Here is a 21,962-nt window from a genome sequence, read left to right on the forward strand (position 1 = left end):
TGATTTAGAAACCACTGAGAGTCAACACACTGCTCTGCAGAGTTGCAAAAAGGTCACCAATTAAAAAAAGTCCAGTTTGGACTTTAATTCACTCCGAATTCAAACCTCCACAGGAAAATTGCTGAGGATACACAAATCAAGAGGTAAGAAACAGCTGCACTGCAAACAAGGAAATCCTGTACATCATCGACAGATACTCATACATTGCATAGAATCCCTTTTTGATGTGTGCTCTATTGCCTCTGACTTACTTCCCATAGGATGTTAGTCTGGATAAGAGCCAATTTCTTCCTTCAAAGTCAGCAGAACTTTGCTGACACTAGCAAGAACAAGAGAAAGCTTCACAGTTACAAATGCATAAAAGCCAGGTGCACAGGACAGCCGAGCAGAGCTCTCAGCAGCAAGAGACATCTTCAAACTGATCATCACTGGTTAGTGCTTGCATCGCACTGGCTTACTTTCACGTAAATGCCACTTAGAGCATGCACATTCACAGTGATGGAGAGAGTAAGCGAAATTCCTCCTACATTAAAATCCTGAAACAGATTATGCAGCTGTATAGGGTGTTACACAACTAGCAGATAATGTAGTCTTTACATTAAACAACTACCCACTCCTCATCACTGCCAGGCTCTCATCCTTGAGCTTCGCCACCACTTGTGTTAGTTAACATACAGGATCAGAATCACCTTTGTCATACAGAAGTACAAAAAAGGCACACAACTGCATCTCGGCTAATATTAAGGTGCTATTCTTTCAAAGGCTCTAAGCCTTCTAGGGAAGAGTTCACCAATCGCCTCTTACTGCTCGTCTTTTGTGTGGAGCAGACATCTTTACCAACCAACCCTCACCACCTTAACAAACAGCACCTAACTGATGTGTCCCACCCTGCCTCTATCTTTTCCATACCGTCTCCCCCACGATGTGGGAGGGTCCTGCTTTGGAAATCAGCAGGAAGCAGTTACCTGGTGTGATCTGGCGGGCACGCTGTTTACCAGACCCTCTGTGTTGGAGGGTGACTTCTGCGGAGCCTGCTTAACGGGTGACATCAAGTTCTCAGAGGTACTGCAGCTGACGAGGTGGCAGAGCAGAGTTTGCAGGACAACGTTCAAGATGCACAAACGAAAAAAAAGGAACAAAAACAAAAAACGAGTGATGGCAGGATGAAAGTGGCAGATTATGCCAAAGTAAAAGTGAACATAATGGATTCTGGAATAAACACACACATTCTCCATCTCTCCCCAGTTATTTCTCTATCCTTTCTCCCAGAGTCTCACTGCTGAGAAATAGGAAGGAGCAACTCTTAACAGAGGACAGCAGCTTCTTCAAAACCCAAGTTCTCTAGCTATTCCCATTCAACCCAACCAGTCTAAAACCTCACAACCCATATATGCCTTTTCTTCACTGAGGCTTCAGATTTAACACTGAACAGCAATTATTTGTTAACAATACGTACGCTAAATAGTCTCAGTCACTGAAGCAAAGGTTTTACCACTGCTGCAGTTATAGCAAACACTTTCAAGAGCCACCAGCTCTTCCATATCCCAAAGGCACTTCCTACCAAAATCCACATTAGGTCCCTTGCTTTTGGCTACAGCAGAATGCCAAAATAATTCTGCCCTGCCCCCCACCTCACAACAGACAACATCACACAGTAGCCTGTCTCTACATGCTAGCTCTACCTCCTCTTACCCAAGCACCCAGGAAATCAAACTTTTCACCTCCTTGACAGTAAACATAGGAGTTCCCTTTGCTACCACAACCCTCTGACCACTGAGCACCCTTTTCTCCTAACCTTTGTGGACAGGCAGTGTACAAAGCAAGTACAGGAACAGACAAATGAGGACAGTGACATTAAGCAGACCACCTCCTCACAGGGCAATCATTTTTTACTCTTTGGATAAGTTTAACCATAGAAGATTTAGCTCCTCATACATGCAGCAGTAAAAAAAAGTACTGCAGACCCATGCACCATAGGAAGGGGCTTCAACTCTGCTTCAGAGACAGAGCAGCCGTGACTAAAATGAGCTAACCATTAATTGTTTGCTTCATTCACAAAATTCCTAAGATCTGCACTATCTAAAAGTCATAATTCAGGTTTAAGCAGCTAATGTACTTAGACCATTCCAATCATCAGTTTTCAAACTCCAGAGCAGTCCAAGCCAGAGGAATATGTATGGGAAGTTTTCTTTTACTCTGGCAAGGAAAGGACTCTGAATTTCCTGTGCTCTAGTCCATGCACTGGCGAGCTCACTGTTGGAAGAGATGGAGGGACACCATTTGGGATAAGGAGCAATCCCGGCCCAGTTAGACATGAGACAATGAAACCCAAGCACCCAGTGAAATGCATCATCCCTTTGCCAACAGATTCCAGCACAAATCACAATGAAGTTATGTTAGCCCAAAGCTAGCTGGTTAGTCAGCAAGGGAAGAGGAAACGTGTACACATACACACAGGTATTAACAGCAACCACCAACTTGATTAGTTACCATGGTGTCTAGCGGGACTGGAAGAGAAGACCCAGCCCTGTTACATTCCCAATCTGGCGTCTATATCAGGATCTCTGTAAGGAGAGGAAGGTAAGCAGGATCCGATCCCAGCACACCAAGGCAGAAAGAAAAAAAAAACACCAAAAGTCAGAGCATGAACGGAGACCGTGGCCATGCAGGGGTTCCAGACACCTCCCAGTGCTCCAGCCCACCTCAGTTCAAGGCAGAATTGTTATCTACAAGTAAGTGCACCTCACCACCACCACCACACACTGGGTTAGTGTCGCGTAGAAGGAAGTTCGTAAGTTTGAGGGGGTCACAGCACATCTGGTTTCTCTTAAGATGTCATGCAGAGTTGGCATGGTCAGTGAAAGCAGTATTAACACTTCAGAGATTACTTTCCTGGGAGAGTAGCTAAACCTACTACAAGAACTTACAGTGCATGAACTACTGCTCCGGGCTCAGCTCCAGCATGTGTCCTTCAGCAGGAAGGCACTGGAAAGCAGGTCACCCAGAAGCAAGGCATGCAGACCTCGTCACACACACTATCGGTGTGTGACACTGCAAGCGTCTTTTCAGTTCTTAGGGGAAGGACACATGCAAAAAAGAAAACCCAGGCTTTCCACACAGTTTTAAGCACACACAGCCGCCTTCACTACAATCAGCCTTACCACTGGGCAATGGCCAACTCAATTTCTCTAAGCTCTCCAGCTGGCAATAGGACAGGGCAAAGTTCAATTTAGAAATCCCCATGAGTTTATTTTTGTAAAGTCAAAGAACGTGCAGGGAGCAGGAATATTTTGGGAGGAAAGAACAAGAGAAAATTATAAATCTTGGTTTTGTTTCTAAGATTACATACACAACAATTTTCACTCTTTCTTACAGAAGCAAATGAACAGCTAATTAGAGAGAAGGAGAAAAGAGCCCGACCAAGTTCCATCACCACAGCACTCAACTCTGCCTTTGTTAGTTCTTGTAACCTTCTCATATCCCCACTGAAGGCTCTGTGCTTCATTTTGGATACATCCTCCTAACAAGAAAAACCTTGCAGGGATGGTAACAGTTAACTGAAAAACAGACTGAATGAGAACAGATACACAGTGGCTATTCCTTCCTACATTGTAAGAGTGGTGACAAAGGGGACTGGCAAGTATACTCCAGGCTCAGGAGCAAGACACTGGCAACTGAAAATCCAGTCTTAACCTCAGCAAAACAGTTCCTTAAAACTGCACATGTGGTGCTTTTTTTTGGAGGGAGGGGGAAGTGGGGCAGGAGGGAAGGGGACACGGCAGAGCTAGGAGATCTTGGACTAAATGCTGTTAGAGCACACAAGCTTGTGCCTGGTAAACAACTCCATCATTTAGTGATTTTCAGGTGAAACTCATGATCAGTAGGTCTCTTCAAGCACAGCACCAAGATAATCATTCCAGGCAGCTGACCAGTCTTCCACATGGCCATGTCTTATCCCTAACCATGATTGCTAAGACTTGGCTGAAACAATTCCTACCCCCTCGAGCCCTCCCGCTGATCCTACCACTGTTCCTCACATCATTCAAGGTGAGGAGGGAAATCTCTTACCCAGAGTAACGTTTTTTAGAGTTGTTCTTTCTCACGACAAGACACACGACAATAGAGATGAGCGGTGAGACACCTGTAACCGTACCGATGACTATCCCTGCCACCATGGCAATGGGGAACGCTGGCAGGCTGTCTGGGGAGAGAAGGGAGAAAACATTCAACTCTTCTGCAATCCCTGATTAACAGAAGTGCAAACCACAAATGCTCTTGACCTTGGATTCTTTTAGAGCAGGAGCCACTAATGTAATAGCCAGGAATGAAAACATGCAGCCTCAATGGTAGCTCTAGCAGGCAGCCAGCAGAATAATGAATGAATAGGGCACACACCAAGAGCATTCTTTAAGTCCCTGTCCTCCAGAAGAAAGTCTATATCGAACTAAGAATTCTGACTGACATGTCAAGGAACGCAAGTGACGGTAATGACAACTCTATCTCGTATTGTATCTGCAAAACAAATTACATTCATCCGGACAATTCCCAGTGAGGTCAATAGGAAAAGACAGGCACACTTGAAAGCAGATTTGAACTTAATGTATCAGTAACCAACTGAGTAAGAGCACTGACTGTTCTTTGGGTAGCATGCAGACAGCCCAGTTACTACCCATGATTACTCTAAGAACATTTATACGTGCTTCTGGTGTCTCAGAAAAACATCTCTATACCTTTTTATACAGTAGTTTCTGCCCTTCTTAAATCACGATCATTATAAGTTATTAGAGATATGCTTACAGGAAGACAGTACCGCTTTACTCATTTTTTCCCCAATGCACTTTTTAGGGGAGGGCAGACCAAGCAAGAGCAGCCAGGAATAAAAGCCAACTGGAGAATGAGTACAAAAGACTTACAGGATGAAGAACATACAGATTGCTGTTATAGCCTTTCCCATTATCAAAACAGTAACAAAGTTGTGTGGGTTTTTTTCATCGTAATTAATGCAAAACATCTTAGGCTGAAGGCCTTCACATAAGACTCCATGCTACACTAAATACCTGTATCAAACACAAGTGAATCAACATAAGATAAAATGCCATACACAGAGAATCTTTTTTAAATGCTTGTGTCCAAACATGTTCACACAAAGCATTCCTAGCAAGCTCACAGTCTGTAGATGAAACCCATTTTCAGATATTTATATAGCAGGAGCTGTACAACACAGTATGCTGAAACAGGGGCATCATACTAACAAAACAAGACTTACATTTATCACCGTTCATTTTCAGTTCAATAACTTCCAGGAGAAGGGTTACCTGATCTCTAGCCCTTTCACTGATCATGTCATCGTTCCACTGAATATCACATCGACAGCTTTCTTCGCTCTCCAGTGTTTGAGGCCAACTCATAACAACATGGCAATTTGAAGTCTTAGTCAGAAATTAAAGATGAAGTCATGAGCGCCACACTTCAGAGGAAGACATCCCTTCTTTATAGAACCTTTGTGGCAGCCCAGAGATCCATCTGCTATTAAGGAGAACAGTTCAAGAAATGGCAATTCTTTTCAGGTACAGAAGACAGAGATTGTGTTTGAGCCACATGTGGAGATAAGCAGATTTATTTTGGGGCATGTAAGAAGTAACAGTTCCTTAGTTCTTGTGTTTGCCACCTTTCCAGGTGCAGAAATAAATGACTACAAAAGCATCCAAACATGTAAATTTCTGTTGGTTGACCACCTATTGCCTTGCACACAAAGAAAAAGCCACACGCACGCTTTCAGAGCAAGAATTTAAGTGGCAATCCAAAACTATAGTGCAGAGCATCCTCTGACAGAGTAATACTAAAAAAAGATGGATTAACTGACACCACCCACCATGTTACATTTGTTATTTCTTTGACTTGGTAGTTTTTTGTTGTCAGGGTTGTTTTTTGGTAAAGGGACAAATTATGCTGTTTACAGAGTTTTAAAGAAGGTACAAAATACATCTGTTTACATATAAAACTAGTCTGGCTTTACTACTTCTCAGAACAGAGTTCAACAGAATACAGAGAAGCTTACTTATTCACTTTTCTGACTTATGACAGCGTAATTTAACTGAAGAACTGTGCCTTCCCACTTTTCTGTTTTTCTTTCTGCCGGTAGCTGTCTGAGCTTAGAGGTAGAAAGGTGCTGCAGGACTGCGGCTGTGTGTTACTGAAGACAGGAAGCTCTCTCTTCTTCAACAGTCTGAGTTACTTGAGGAGTTTGGCAGCTTTGGAGGCTTTTGCAGCAGCAGCAAAACAACGTTCTCGTGACGGAGAGTGAAATTAAACCATTCCGCCTCCCTCCTTTCAAAGAGCAGACAGAATTTAGTTTGGGCTGGTTTGAGAAGCCTTGGGCTGCCCCCGCTAGAACTTAGATGCCGACATTGGTCGGTACGACTTTGTTCAGGCATCTTTTTCACAGCTGATGCTGCTCTGTGTCATGTATGACATACAGGCACATATGGACATGTGTGCATATATATTTATATCTGCACGCATATAAGACTTCAGACAGGATAACATCATGGTGGATTTCTGGGGTGGAGATGGTCAGACAGTCTATTCGGTGATACCCTGGATGCTGTAACAGACGTTAGTGGTGTTTCAGAGGGATAATTTGGGCACGTCTGCTGCTGGCTCTAAAGACCATCAAAAGTAGGGTTGCTCCAACAAGTATTTTATCAACAGTGTAGGAATGACAGGCCATAGGGACATAAGTGCCTATAACTGTATCGGGGGCTATAACTTCCTGCTGATTTTTCTAAAATGCTTTGTGTGTGTGCGTGCGTGCGCGCACGCACGCAGGCATGGGAGGGGGTGGTGCTGGTCTTTCCTGCTGGTTGTATGGGGAAACTTTTTGGTGGGAGAAAAACTGCACTAGCATGCCGTTCAGTTCCTGAGAGAGATGTCAACAGTGGACTTGGATGTTTCACAGTGCATTTGCCCTTAAGTGAGAGTACTTGTCGTACAGAAGGCACGTACTGCTCTGCAAGCGCCTTTCCTTTTTGTGTCTTATGACCCTTAGTCCCTGGAATTCCCACATTCTCCTTTCTCCTGCAGCTTCCCCAGGAGCCCATAAGTTGCAGTGAACATACAGGTACACTCACTTTCTCTTCTGTATGCTTTTTTTGATTAAAAAAAAAAAAAAACAACTCATTTCAAAGATACCAATAGCATTCACCTAGCAATGCAATAGTGCAGTTGTTCATGCAACACTTGGGAAAACCGTAAGCTTGTCTGCTTGTGGCTAAAACCTCTAAATATAATTTCACAGAAAGCTAAATACTTATACTTAAAGCATAATACCTACAGACAAACCTATTTGGTTATGAGTGCTTATCTGCTGTCTATTCTGAATAACCTTGCTGTCCCCTACTGCTGCTGCATATCTATAAAGACTTCCTCCACAGAGGTGATTTTAGAGCACTATATTGTTGTCACTCATAAGAGCATCAGCACTGACACACGCGTACCTGGAGGTTATGAATTGTGCCAGGGCTGAACTACTTGAAAATGTACAACTTTTTCTCTTGACTACTTTTGTGCTACCTGGCAAAAATGCTGGTGTTAGTACAAACAAATCGATGGGAAGCACAGCATGTTATGATCTGCTTAAGCTCCTGTTGAACCTTTAGAGTTAGGAAGCCTTTGATCAGCCACATTAGGTAAGTGAAAACAACATTAAGCCAATAAATGCAGGGCCCCTCTCAGGAACAGCGAGAGTGTCTTGGCCAGATGCTCCACTGACAGGGAAAGATGCTAAACAAAATTCCCTCTAATTCCTTTGGAGTTAAACCTGCTGGCAGCCAGCAAGCAGCAGAAGTATAGTACAAACAGTTGTAGCAGTGAAGTTGGAATAACAGTTATCTTTTCAACATGAATGATGAAAAAAAGATTACTTTAAGTTCTCATCATTGCTTGGCCTGAGGAAAATTTCACAATAGTTCAACTGCCCAGCAACATTTGTTCTAGCCCATACAAGGTTTGCCTTCAGAAAATATCTTGCCTTTGCATATTACTTTCTAGGACTGTAGCCTCAGAGGTATCTTTAACTGATCCTTCAAGTCACTTTTTTTGTTTTGTTTTTAAACTACCCCCTTCCAACACAGCAAACTCTGGTTAGGCCTCTGGATAGACAAAAAAAAAAAAAAAAAAAAAAACAGGGATTTTGTTCTGTATTTGTAAAGTAAAGCATTCTCTCTCCTGCGAGAGACAGCTAAGGGAAGTAGCAGACAAGAAAAACAGGTGCAGCCATTTGTTTCCATACATCATATTTCTTTATTTTAGGTAAATGAAGAGTTACTTGCACATACTAAACTGCATTTGACTGTTCACAGATGACCCTCAGGCCTCACTTTCTCAAGACCAGATTCATATAATGTTTACTTCTTAGCTCATTGAGGCCAATATGCAAGTATGTTGAAAAACATCAGTTGAATTCGCATACTAAAGTCAGTCTTCATTTGCTTAACCTGGGTAAAAATCTGAAGAGGCTTTGCCAAGCTAGCCTGACTTTGCATATCCAGCAATTGCCTTAATGCTTCTTCATAGAGAATGTCAAGACGTTATAAGAAAATAAACTGACCTATTTTATACAGAAGTCAAACTTCCCAGTAAAGGAAAACTGGGGGTGTGGGGAGTGGGGCAGGGAGAAAAGACCTCCAGAGCTCCCTTCCACCTCAAATCATTCCATGAAAAGAAGAGGTAGCTATAGACCTTGCCTATAGAAGTATAAGTACATGGAATGATTTCATGAGCAGGGGTACAATTGTTATAGCAGCAGTATCTTTTTAGTTAGACATGTGCACACACATGGGTGTCTTCTTTAACGTCCTGAAATCAAACAGAATAGGAGTATCAGCACTGCTATCTATGAACATTCATTCTTGTCCTCAGTACCTATTCATCTAGAAGTCTGATCACTGTGAGAAACATTTTACTGTAGGAATAGACACAACTTAGCTGATCTCGACCTTACTTAGAGCAATCAGATGTTTTGGCCAGCCTGGGGAAATGAAAAGCCAAATTGACATATGGAATAGAAGTGCTCTTGAACTGTGACGACTGCTACTAAATGCTAATCAGAAGCCCTAAGTGACTGGAAGGAGCCAGTCCTTAGGGTTTATAAGGGTCGGTATGAATACTGAAAGAAAGCCTGACTAAAAGAAAGGCTAAGTGCACATTAATGCAAACACTTTAGCACTGTAGATAGCAGCACCATTCTGCGTGTCAATAGGTACCCACACTGGAAGATTAGTGTTGTTCTCCTGTGTACACCAGATGTGTTCCAAAGAGACTGTCACTTTCTTTCCTTCCTCCTCAGATTTCCTAAGTTATTATGACCTGGATGAAGGGATAGAGTGCACCCTCAGCAAGTCTGTTGACCATATAGAACTGGGAGGAGGGGCTGACACACCAGAGGGCTGTGCTGCCATTCGGAAGGGCCTGGACAGGCTGGAGAGATGGGCGGAAAGGAACCTCCTGAAGTTCAACAAAGGCAAGTGCAGGGTCCTGCACCTGGGGAGAAATAACCCCAGGCACCAGGACAGGCTGGGGGTTGACCTTGCTGGAAAGTAGCTCTGCCAAGAAGGACCTGGGAGTCCTGGTGGAGAACAAGTTAACCATGAGGCAGCAATGTGTCCTTGTAGCCGAAAAGGCCAATGGTCTCCTGGGGTGCATTAGGCAGAGTGTTGCCAGCAGGTGGAGGGAGGTGATCCTGCCCCTCTACTCAGCCCTGGTGGGTCCTCACCTGGAGTGCTGGGTCCAGTTCTGGGCTCCCCAGTACAAGAGAGACATGAAGCTCCTGGAGTGAGTCCAGCAAAAGACTGCTAACATGACAAAGGGACTGGAGCATCTCTCCTATGAGGAAAGGCTGAGGGAGCTGGACCTGCTCAGCCTGGAGAAGAGAAGACTGAGAGGGGTCTGATCAATGTGTACAAGTATCTGAAAGGAAAGTTGCAAGAGGACGGGGCCAGATTCTTCTCAGTGGTGCCCAGTGACAGGACGAGAGGCAGCAGGCACAAACTGAAACACAGAAAGCTCCATCTGAACATGAGGAAAAGCTTTTTTCTTGTGAAGGTGACTAGGCACTGGACCAGGTTGCCCAGAGAGGTTGTGGAGTCTCCTTCCCTGGAGGTATTCAAAAGCTGTCTGGACACAATCCTGGGTAATGTGCTCTAGAGGACCCTGCTTGAGCAGCGGGGGTTGGACTAGATGATCTCCAGAGGTTCCTTCCAACCTCCATCATTCTGTGATAAGTCATCCTAACCCTTGATGTAGCATAACAGAGGAACCATTCATAGGACTTGGAAATGAGATATTGCATTTCCATCAGGGTTGGTTTCCCCCTGCCTTCAGTCAACCATATACATTTTCCCTTTCTTCAAGCCAGGAGGTTATTTCAATCGATCTTGATTAAAATCATAAGATAAATGCAATTAAGATCTTTTTTTCCCAACTCCACTTCATCAGTATCAGTTAATTCAACCGTTGCTCCCAGCTAAATTTTAACAGGAGATTGCTAGATGATGATTCTAAATTCCTATGAGTCTTACAGTGGGTCAGCAAAATACAGAATAAAGTTTTGCATGCAATCTATGGGGTAACAAATATTATCATTGTACAGAAGAGACATGATTTATTAGTATTACTGTATGTCTTTTAAGAAAGAGTGCTGTTTTATTTCAGATGTTAACACAGTAATGATTTGAAAGCCTGTTTAAAAACAAGGCTCTTCAAGAGGTTTAAACAAGTATTCAGGAATTTCTAATGGCTGGATGGAATGGTCCTAGCTCCTTTGGTCAGAAAGGAAGACCTGGTAGACTTTTGATTGCCAAATTTTCATATTTGCCCTGGTCTGTGATCTATGCGGTACCTAACCAAAAACAGCCCATATTTTCCAAGCCAAACCACAATCCCCAGTGTCGAGGGAGGCAGAGGAAAAAGGAGTTGTTTTTTTTCTTGTTTTTGTTTTCTCCTCTCAGAAAAGCCAAACCAATCATCTATAACTACTACCCTCCAGCAACCTGAAAGGTCTGTGATAGTCAGGAAGGAAAACTGGGATTGATTTTCAGACTTCAGCTCCTGCTAATACTTGTTAAAGTTTAAGAATTTGTGGAAATAGAGGGAAAAGCGGTAAGACATTCAGTGTTTTACATAGTTGACAGACTATAGTTGGATAATAGTTGGACTATTAAGACCTGGAAGAAGAAAATTAGAGACAGTTGTTTCCTCCAGTTCACCCCCACCCCAGGAAAGGCGGAATACACACACACGAGGGGTGGGGATAATAATCACATAGGGTGAATACCTTTCTCCACAACTCTAAGTCGGATTTCACCTGGCTTGACAACGATGTCAGGTGGGTTCTTCACATCGCAAATGTAAGTGCCGTTGTCCCGGAACTGCATGTTTGCTATACTGATAGAAGCATCTTTCTTGTTAAGATCTCCAGCCCAAGTGATCCTGTCTTTAAATGGTATGTCCTTTCCAGGGTATGGCTTTCCATTAAAGTAATAGAAAAACTGTAGTCAAGGAAAAGAGTATAAGAACAATCTAATTAGAGATTATAGAGCTAGCATACTTCTCTCACTATCACAGCATTCTCCCCAAACCCCCTATATTATACAGCTATAGCATTTGAGGTTTGCTTCTCTTGTCTCACCACTCTAGTCTGGCATGTTGCATGCAACGGTAAGCCTCTTGGTCAGACAAATAACCATGCTATGGCTTACACCTTAATCGTACTATCACAGTAAATTACAAGCGTTTTGTTTGTTTCTTTGTTTTTTGCTGTTTTTGGGGTAGGGGATTGGTAGACAGGAAGGGGAGAAGGAGAAAAAGTCTGGGTAACCCAGGAATAATTAAAGGAGAGAACTGTTCTGGATTACAGACATCTGCCTTTCAGGCAGAGGAAGCCTCCTGCATCCCTGGAAGGAAAGGATATTGCATTTTCTACGTAGTGTTTTGCTGTGCGTGACTTGCAATTACAGTACAGCTAATTTAACATTAACATGCAAGACCCTCCTTCCCCCATTCCAGGAAAAAAAAAAAAAAAAACCACATCAGCAATTTAAAGTGTATGTAGATGTGTTCCAGCAACCTTGAAAGTGACTAAATTTCATGATCAATGAAATTAATCAATGCTCAATCAATCATGTTTCTTGATTTTTAGGTGACTAAGTTGAATACTGTCCCTGTATTCCCTAGACCTGACCAAAAAACCCCAAAGAAAGAATTAGTACAGTTTTTGAGGAAAAATTGCTCCTTTACTTGCTACAGCCAACTAAAATTAGCATTTACGGCAGTAAAGAGCATAGGGCACAGAGCTCAACAGGACAAAAGTCTGCTTTGAAGCATACGGGCTATTTGGTCAAAATCCTAAGAGAGGGGTCAAGACTGCACTGCAGGAGTACTTCAATTTTTATTTCACATTCTGAAAGGGAGCAAGGCAACCTTAAGAGTCAGTTCAGTCTCTGAAGCATGCTTAAAGAAACTTAAAATTATATTCCATCTTCCTCTTCAAAATGAAGGTAGAAAGAAGTCCTTCTGTCACAGGACAGGCTGGCTACATACCAGACCTCTGTCCAAGTCATGTCCTATCTCTTTTCCTGTTCCTACCCTTGATCTGAGGCTTGTCATTCCACCATCATCTGTATCAGACCTGCCTTCTGACTGATCGTTTGGTAGCGCAAGCCTGATCCAGATCAGGTATATGAACGTGACTGCATCTGTCATGTTTCTGTCAATCTGATGCTTGTTTGTTGTCTACAGGGTGGCATAAATCCAACAAATTGTCTCATTTGGTAAGAGGTCTGCTAGCACAAAGTTCACCTATCAACATTTCTGAGGAAATCTGCCTCAGGCTGCAGCATTTCCAGCTGGATTAGAGCCCTTAGCACAACCTCTGCACTAGCACATCCCCATGCATGGGGAGAGGCATCCAACTGGGAGTCTAGGAGGAAAGAGGCAAATTCCTCAGCTCTATAGGTGTTTTCACCTGGAGGATGAGAAATCACAAAGATAAACACCCTCAAACAAGAGCGTTAAATAATGTAAGTCACTCTATGTCTGTGATTAAGTGGTTTAATATCAAACTTCTCATGAACCCTAAAAACTGATGAGTTTAGACTGGTCTAAGCTGGTTGTGAAACTCTTCTGTCATCAGATATCTCACTCATTCAGAGATGTTTTCACTCCCCATGCTGGGGGAGTTACCCAGGCACATGTGAGGGGAGGACCAGGCGGGGCAAAGCAGGAGGAGCTTTCAGTCAAGCCAGCCTCAACACATGGCCGCAGGACTGTTAGTGCTGATTTTAGAGAGGGACAGAACCATCCTTTTCAAGAGCAACATTGACTTAGCTCAGCCATAAGTTGATCATTAGATCAATCTTTCTAATTAATGCCCAGCAAACTACGTAACTGACATGAACAGGGTTAATTCCTCAAGAGGAACAGAGGATTAAAACCAGATCATGCTGGATAGCATTTTCACTCAAATGCGGTTTGCTTTCTTATCAGCTGTGCTGATAACTACACTCAGGTAGACTTTCTAAGCTGACTTTAATTTCAAAAAAAGTTATCCTCTAAAGTTGTAGTTTAGGTTCTGCAATATAAGGATTTAGACAGTGATGCAGAAAGGGATGGGAAAAATAGGATATAAGGAGGATATTTTTGCAGAGAAGGGAAGAGGGCTTTTTTTAACCCATCCTATTAATCAGTGGCAGGAAATAGGCCCTACTTCCTTAAGTTTTTGCCCAGCTACCACTTCTGCTTTCCAACAAGAAGAGCTCCCTTTTCAAAACCAAGCATTTTTTTCCAGTTTCTTCAAAGCTCTATATGTTGAGCAACATGTTCAAGTACTGTTTTGGATCATCTCTATTCTGAGCACACAACAGCTTCTAGAGTTTGCACAATCTTGTGTCTGCAGCAGAGGGAGGGAGACCAACACCCATGGGCAGAGGAACCTGCTGCCCCACATCCCCCTGCCCTGGAGTTCCTTGTTCTGGTTCTTCTAAATTCTGGCTCAGGGTAGGGGAACAAATGGGAGGCAGAATGCCAGGGAGCTCATGTGCAGGTGTGAACAGCTCATGTGACAGAGGAAGAAGAGAAAGAACAACTTACCACAACCATATACTCAAAGGTTCTGACCCAAAGGATCTGAGCATACTTGGGCTCAATGCACAGGAAATGAGTGATGACAATTATTCTTAGCCTGAGCTGCTTGCTAGTCTGATTTTTGACTTACCAAGTAACTAACTATGGGGAAGAGACTACTTGTGAAGATGAACAGTTAAAATCTGTTCTGAAAGTAGAGAGACTGGTCTCATTGCAAATCTTTCCAAAAGGCAGGTGAAACAGTACACAGGCAGGAAAAAAAAAAAAAAAAAAAAGATCTGTACAATACAATTTTAAAAGTGGTAATTCAAGTTCTGTGACAGCTATCATTCCGTACATAGCTCCACAGCTTGTTTTCAAGCACAGACTGGATACAGCATTTAGGAGAAGATTCCTAGACACTCGTCTACTTTGTACACATGGCTACTATACCAACACCTCTCTTCTCTGATAAAGGAACTACTAGTGTACGCTACAGTCACTGCACATTCTAGAAGTCTAAAATAGTATCCAGCACATCGCAACATCTTCAAATATTGCTAGAAAAGCTCCCTTAAAATCAGAGCGGTGGAAACAAGACATGTGGAAGACTACTCCAATCTGTATTTGCTTGTTTTCAGAAGCAACCAGAAGGTCTCTGAACACCTATCGCAGCCTTCCCTCCCAGGCTTGTTCCTTACTGAGATAGGAGTTGCTGCTCCCTCTGGTTGAAAGCTCCAAGAAACAGATGCTGCACTGCTGATCACTTCCACAGATGTAAACGTGCATGGAAGCTTTGCGTCTGTCCCATTCTCCACAAACATCTCCTCCGGCGTCTTTACCTCTACTGATGACACTGTGACTGTGGGAAGGAGAACAACAGGTATTAGTGCTACCTGGGGATAACAAGGTTGCAGTGGTAACTTGCACCACATTGTTTGTAAGGGGAAGAAAGAAGAGACAGTATCACTTCTACATCAAGTTTGTCCAAAGACATCGCATTATACCTGTAATACAAAGTAAGTCTACAACAGGCCAGTTCACTTCCCTTTCCTTGCACCATCTGTTACAGGATGTTTTCCATTCACAGATGTTTCCTCTAAAGCAGCTGGTGAAAGCCAGTTCCATAGCACAAATGATGAGCTTAAACCGTTTCCTACTAGCTGTCAGAAACTGTGGTAAATAAACCCCACTGGAGGAACTGACATCTTGGGTCCAGCTATTACTCACTTTCCTATCTGGCTCACATCTCGTTCCCAATTTCTTCTGTAGGTGGGACAAAAGTTCATCTCCACAAAGCTAAGGAGTAAACCTTTATGGCTGCTAGCTACACCATCTGCTTCTACTCTCTGGCATGCTTCAAAGTCCTCATGCATAAGACCTCCTGAGTAAGAGCTCAGCTGTACTTCAAAAGCATGAGTGTAGTTTTAATTTTTTTTCCCCATCATTAGGCTAAGCATGGTCAGAACAGCAAACAGACCACCACCACCACCACAGTTAAAATAATAAAGGTTAATGTTCTGTTTGTAGCACTAGTTTTCCTACAAAACAAGTGAAATTCACCCTGGTAAAACCTGATGAACACATTCTTTTTAGCTGACACTTTTTTTTTTTTTTAATTGCAAACACTGTCTCTATGCAGATTTAAGCAACAATACATCTTTACATTTATTCAGGTTTATGCTAGAAAATGAAGAGTGATCTTGTAACATCACAAAAGAATGTTTCGCATTGTTTCTGTCAAGCTCCATACAACAGTGAAATTCTTGGAAAAAAACACTAAGTGGGTGTGCACACTACACATGTCCCTGCTAAGTAGAATGGAAACCATGTTTTAAATAAAAATCAAGACTTAAGCAGCTTACTAGCATTGCCTCTGTGCTATGTCACATGAGTCTACATTTCTGGACTATAATATCTTATATTATCAGGTTTTCCTTCCTTCCTAGATGAAGGGAGGAAGCTTTCCCACTTCTTCTGTATGTTAATTATTTTTAGCTTTGAATAAACTAGCTCTTGAAGTAGATGAATAAACTTGAAAGCCATTCCAGTTGAAGACACCGTTTTTTTTAAAACCCTTAAGATATGGGTTTTATACTTTTAGTCAGTGACATCCACCCACTCAGTAACCTTCCAAAGTTAGAATGGTCTAATTGCTTAACATGAGCCTGCTCTGTAAGGTGTAGGTTTGCTATAAGCCTGGTTAACTTTAAGCTCCGACTAAAAATAAGCAAAGCCTAGGCTCTGTAGATAATTTTAGAAACTATCTTTTACTATGCAGTTTTAAGCCTGGCTTCTCAAGAAAACGAAGCTCATGAGAGCTGTGCCAGTTTCCCTCTTCCTCCCTTGCCCCATGCCTACCGAGTCCATTGGGCAATTTCAACCGATTGACTGCTGCACAGGGCCACGAGCACAGTGGGTAACGGCAGCTGGCCTTGCAAGCCAGGCCGCGTGCAAGGTCTCAAAGCCGCTGGTTTAGGTAATGAAATGACAGAGCAAACGAAAGAGATAAAAAGTCTGGCCAGCTGTGTAAATCAGACAATCAATATATGCATGGCTTTGTAGGAACTGCTCTCAGCATGGCAAACGAGTGCAGAGCAGAGCACACGCCCAGGGGACACGGAATGAACGTGCAAGTACTGCAACGGTGGAAGAATTAAGCATACCAGTCTAATTAACATAATCAAAACCAGAAGAAACTACCATTCATTCATTTTGCCATGCAGAGTCCTAGCTTTTCTCTTCTCGAGCTCACTACCTCTTCAGTCCTGTTCGGATCGTCCCTGATCCCTCAGAATATCTTGTCATCATCGCTCTCATTTCAAACAAGTGAAAGAGAAAAACACCCTAAGGGAGTGAGATTCTCAACAAGAGGTTGTATCAGAGCTTCTTTTCTCTTGTACATACTCTGACTATGGGCCAAAAAAAAAAAATATTCTTTTGTAAAACTATTACCCAATATTTATTTGGAACTTACAAAGGCTTCCAGCAATTCAATGAAATGAACTCACAGCTGCTGTGCTTTATGTTTTTTTTCTTGCTAACAGAGTGGAGCAGAAAAAAAACAATCCATTGTTATGAGTCCAAACCACAGGACAAGCCTCCTTTGCAAGCGTAAAACGAGCAAGATGCCCTCAGCTTTTGTGCAGGAGGAAAAGAGTCTGCATAGACACTGTCTGCTTGTACACGGCACAGAAAACTCTTGCCACAAACAGGGCGTGGGTAGCACAGATCTGCCTATTCTAAAGAAGTCACTGTTCTAACTTATTAATAACTCCAGAGAGACACAGAGCAAAGCAAATGCCAACTTTTCCCTACGGTCTGGGAAGGTGGGAACTACATATCCTGTACAGATATTTCGAGCAAGTTCAATTTTCATGTGTCCTACATGTCACCTCAACTTCCTGCTTTTCTTTGCTCCTTATTTCATGCACTCTTCTCCCTTCCAGCATAAAAAAGGTCATTCACTTCATTTGCTCTTTCACCTTGTATTGCTTCAATAAATTTTTCTTTCCTCTGTTGTCTTATAGCATGAGACATAAGCTCTTCAAATCCCAACATGACAGTTTCAAAATGGTAGAGAGGCCCCAACATTTGACATTTGTTTACCCTTAGCTCTCTACTCCTGTACTGTCACTGATATGGTGGCAGTTCCCACTATCCTGGACTCATGCGCTCCTCTGCCACAACAAAATCCACATCGATCATCTCCAGCTCTGGCTCCTGTGCTTCTCTTTCCACTTTTGGATGTCTTATAGCCTGGCTGACACCCTTCTTTCAGCTCCTCCATCTATTTAAATACTTCAGTTGGAGAAAGTCGAATTTTCCCATCACATCTATCCACCGCTCCATTCCTCAAGCTACCCCAGCCTCAATTCCTTTCAAGAGGAAAAACATTCTATCATAGGAGAAGGTTGGAGAGATAAGGGAGCTTCAGGAGGAGGAGATCTGCAAGCTAGGCAGGGCAAAGATAATCAATATTATCTACTCTTCTCCTATAGGTCCTCAGTGATCCCATCTCCTTGTCTGACTGACCTTAGCCCCAACACGTCCCTTTGAATACCTCTTCTAGCCTCCAGTTCCTTTAGTTCTTCCTTTCAACACCAGCATGCTTTTTTTTTCCCTCCCATATACCATGAAGACGGTTAAAAGAACCTGTGCTTCTTCAGCCGTTTTTTTTTCCACCTCTACTGTCGGAAGCTGTAAACTCATTAAAACCAAATTCAGTAACAGGCTATATCAATATCAAGAAATAGAATCATCATCCTCCATCACCCACAATCAACCTGCATACCAAACTTGCCTACTTTCTACTTTGTCTTCCAACATGCTCGAACAGTACTTTGGAAGCCAGTTTTCAGATATTACTACTCAGATACGTGTGGCACAGTCTATATCCTGAAGTACAACACTGCTCCAAATGTCTGGTGCTGGCCTAGAAGAGTCAGATCAAAATTCCAGTTCACTAGAACCTGGAAATATGTAGGTTTCAGTAAAAACACATCCAACCTTTGGACATAATAGCTTTGTATTAACTGCAAGACCTAAGGCAATTCAGGTATGGATGGAAACATTAACTGAAAGTTTCACACAGATTAGATCTCCTCCATCAAGTTTATCAAAGCTGACAATCATCCTCCACACTTCAAGCAGACAGAAGAAGCTAAGATAACAGAGTATGAACTACTCGACCTTTACTCTGATCTTGCAGTCCTTCATCAAAGCAGACTTGACCAATATCATTTGCAAGGCTCTTTAACATACAGTAGTGGAAGTAAGAGATATTTTACATTCCACACCAACAGGTGGAAAAGTAGGCTCCACTCTTTTGTTCATTGATCAGGGAAAAGTGTGTCTCTAGCTTCCAAATCTTTAACTTCATTCTCTTAGAATTTGAGAAAATATCTTAAAAAGACACAGAAAACAAGGATTTTGTGCACTTGTTTCACTAGTGAAAGATGTTCTAAAGAGAAAGCATCTCTCTTTACATGTATTTACTGCTGAACTAGTAAACTAAGCTAATGTAACAGGTGAAACTATTCTACAAGCCCTTAAGAAGTGATTACATCTCATAAAACTTGGCTTTTCATCCATTTCTCAGCTACGAAGCAACAGTCACTGGGCATACTGGGCAACAGAACACGATAGGAGTCTTGCTCTTAAGAGTTACAAAGACTGAACCAAGAATGCAGGTACTCAGTAAAAGCAAGGTTACTCAGAACAGACAGCAGATAAGCACTCATAACCAAATAGGTTTGTCTGTAGGTATTGTGCTTTAAGTATAAGTATTTAGCTTTCTGTGAAATTATATTTAGAGGTTTTAGCCACAAGCAGACAAGCTTACGGTTTTCCCAAGTGTTGCATGAACAACTGCACTATTGCATTGCTAGGTGAATACTATTGGTATCTTTGAAATGAGGTGCTGCTTAAACAAAAAGGAGGAAATATTAGAACATTAGAGAAGATGGCCAGTCACTGTCTAAGGGGTATGCACGGGAGTCCCCTCTGCAAGTGTCCTCACAGAGGCATCTTTGGCTTGGTCAGCTGAGACTCACCAGATCACCTGTGCTGGCAACTTAACACATATGAGAGAGGTGTACATGAATTGCTATCTACCAGGTCAAAGCCTGGATACTGCCACTTCTCCACAATCACTAAACAGTTACATTGAAAACTATATGGTTGATTAAACACAGCAACACAAAAATTAAGATCTCTGATGGTGTGCTCCTTCGCTGCCCCTCCCAAGGTGCTCTCCCCCCTCCCCTAACCTAACCTCTCCATAAACAGCACATAGCCAGGTGCTAATCAAGCATGCATTCACCCAAATACAGCTGGTATGCAAATATGATTACTAGTCAACTGTCTTACCCCATACATGGGAGGCAGCCCAGAGCACGTTGAGCTCTCTTGCATGGCAGCAGGCTGCATGGCAGGATCTTCCCTTCAGGTAGGGACACCTCTCAAGGTTACTCCTCGAGGTTGAGAGACTCCTTACCCACGACAGAGCCTCGGTAAATGACTAATAGCATGCTAAAACTTTGTAAACTTTGCTAAGTTACATCTCCCATTGATTGTGCACATAATCCTTTACAAATATACAAACCGCTGACCAAGCGTGGGACTAAGATTGGATCCAGCCACACCCATACTCCTCTGAGAAAAAGTTTGGGAAGCAAGGGGGTCCATTCTGAACCTCATGACTCAATGGGAGGGTCTCCTTGACACTTTCATCTGACCCTGTCCTCCACATACTAAATAACTGAGTGAACCTTGCCATCGACCCTTGTTAAATTACTGTTTTATTTATGATTGAACTTTGTTAAATCACTATCTTACCTCAATAAAACATATTGCTGCTTCTCTCTTAGGAGTGAAGTGCATCACTCCTCGCTCCTCTGCGACAGGGCTCTCTCCCCACAAATAAGTTACAAGGACAGAGGAGTTCCTTTACCAAGGTTACAGACATTCACACACGCATGCCACGGAGTTGTTTAAATGACATCAAACATCCAAGGAGTCATCCCTGTATCTCGTTGTTAAGAGACTCTTGCCCCCAGCCATGCTATAACCTCGACATTATCAGACTTTTCAAACTGACATCTTAGTACCTTCTCCTAGACACTGTTTCTTGGGAGGATCTGGTCAGACAGCACAAAGATATTTCACTTCCTTCAAGCTCTCTTAAAATGCCTTCAAAATATTTTGCAACAGCATCTGTATAAATGCAATAGTACCTAGGCTGCCAGAGCTTGCATATCACTGCCTACAAAAGCTAAAGTGTTCTTTCACTATTTGCTTGTACCCCTGTCATGACTTAGACTTGTTTCACCTGGTTAGTAAAAATCTTTGGGGGGAAGATTACTTTCATTTTATATTTTTGTATAAAGAAATATGTCCTCCACTGTCCTAGACTGAGGTCAAAACTGGGGTCTGGTAGCACATCACAAGGGAATCCTTCCCTGGCATCGAAGGTTTATGCTAATTAACATATAGCTAATTAAAAGGTCTTTGCAGACAACAGCCGCCACTAAGATCTTGGATCCAATGAAAACATTCAATTTTCTTTTTCCCCACAAGCACAAACACAGCCTAAGAGGAAACTTTTATCAGATCACTGAATACTGGATGCTTACAGCTGCTACGGTTTCCATCCCGCACTGGAAAAAGAGATACCCTCCCTTCCTCTTGAGCGGGTTAGTCATCAGTTTAATAATTAATACAAACTATTTGCTTCACCCATCTCAAAGAGGCCTGCCAATATGGTCATTTACAGTATTTATACATAAAGTGTCTTATGGATGAGAGATCAGGAAATAATTGAAGGCTCTGATGAAAAAGAAAGATACAAAGACTAAGGCAGGCTGTTCCAGGTAACAGCCTCCTGCACTGACAGGTGCCAAAGTGCAAAGGAAAAGTTGATGAAAGATCTACAGATCAGGGGAAAATGGAAAGAAATTAACAGGCTAGAGTCTGAACTGCTCACATTCAGAGTTCTTGATTGAGAGGAAAACAAAAAACAAAAAATCCCCCACAGAAGACAGTCAGTGTACCTGTATGTTCACTGCAACTTATGGGCTCCTGGGGAAGCTGCAGGAGAAAGGAGAATGTGGGAATTCCAGGGACTAAGGGTCATAAGACACAAAAAGGAAAGGCGCTTGCAGAGCAGTACGTGCCTTCTGTACGACAAGTACTCTCACTTAAGGGCAAATGCACTGTGAAACATCCAAGTCCACTGTTGACATCTCTCTCAGGAACTGAACGGCATGCTAGTGCAGTTTTTCTCCCACCAAAAAGTTTCCCCATACAACCAGCAGGAAAGACCAGCACCACCCCCTCCCATG

At 42.6% G+C, this 21,962-nt stretch overlaps 1 protein-coding gene across 5 annotated transcripts in view; it reads right to left on the reverse strand.

Moving 5' to 3' along the window:
- The window catches only part of MPZL1 (myelin protein zero like 1), a 42,824-nt gene that overhangs the window by 11,865 nt on the left and 8,997 nt on the right, over positions 1 to 21,962 (reverse strand). For 2 of the 5 annotated variants that reach the window (XM_068909447.1, XM_068909456.1), the window contains 4 exons: positions 14,820 to 14,980; positions 11,333 to 11,546; positions 4,069 to 4,201; positions 966 to 1,071 (listed from right to left, as the gene is read on the reverse strand). In XM_068909447.1, coding sequence (XP_068765548.1) covers positions 966 to 1,071; positions 4,069 to 4,201; positions 11,333 to 11,546; positions 14,820 to 14,980 — 614 coding nt within the window. Of the gene's footprint in view, positions 1 to 965; positions 1,072 to 2,490; positions 2,565 to 4,068; positions 4,202 to 11,332; positions 11,547 to 14,819; positions 14,981 to 21,962 lie in introns of those variants that run through there. The other 3 variants (XM_068909474.1, XM_068909466.1, XM_068909484.1) reach the window with 3 other exon arrangements.

Source organism: Struthio camelus, chromosome 1 (assembly GCF_040807025.1).
Source record: "Struthio camelus isolate bStrCam1 chromosome 1, bStrCam1.hap1, whole genome shotgun sequence".
Taxonomy (NCBI): domain Eukaryota; kingdom Metazoa; phylum Chordata; class Aves; order Struthioniformes; family Struthionidae; genus Struthio; species Struthio camelus.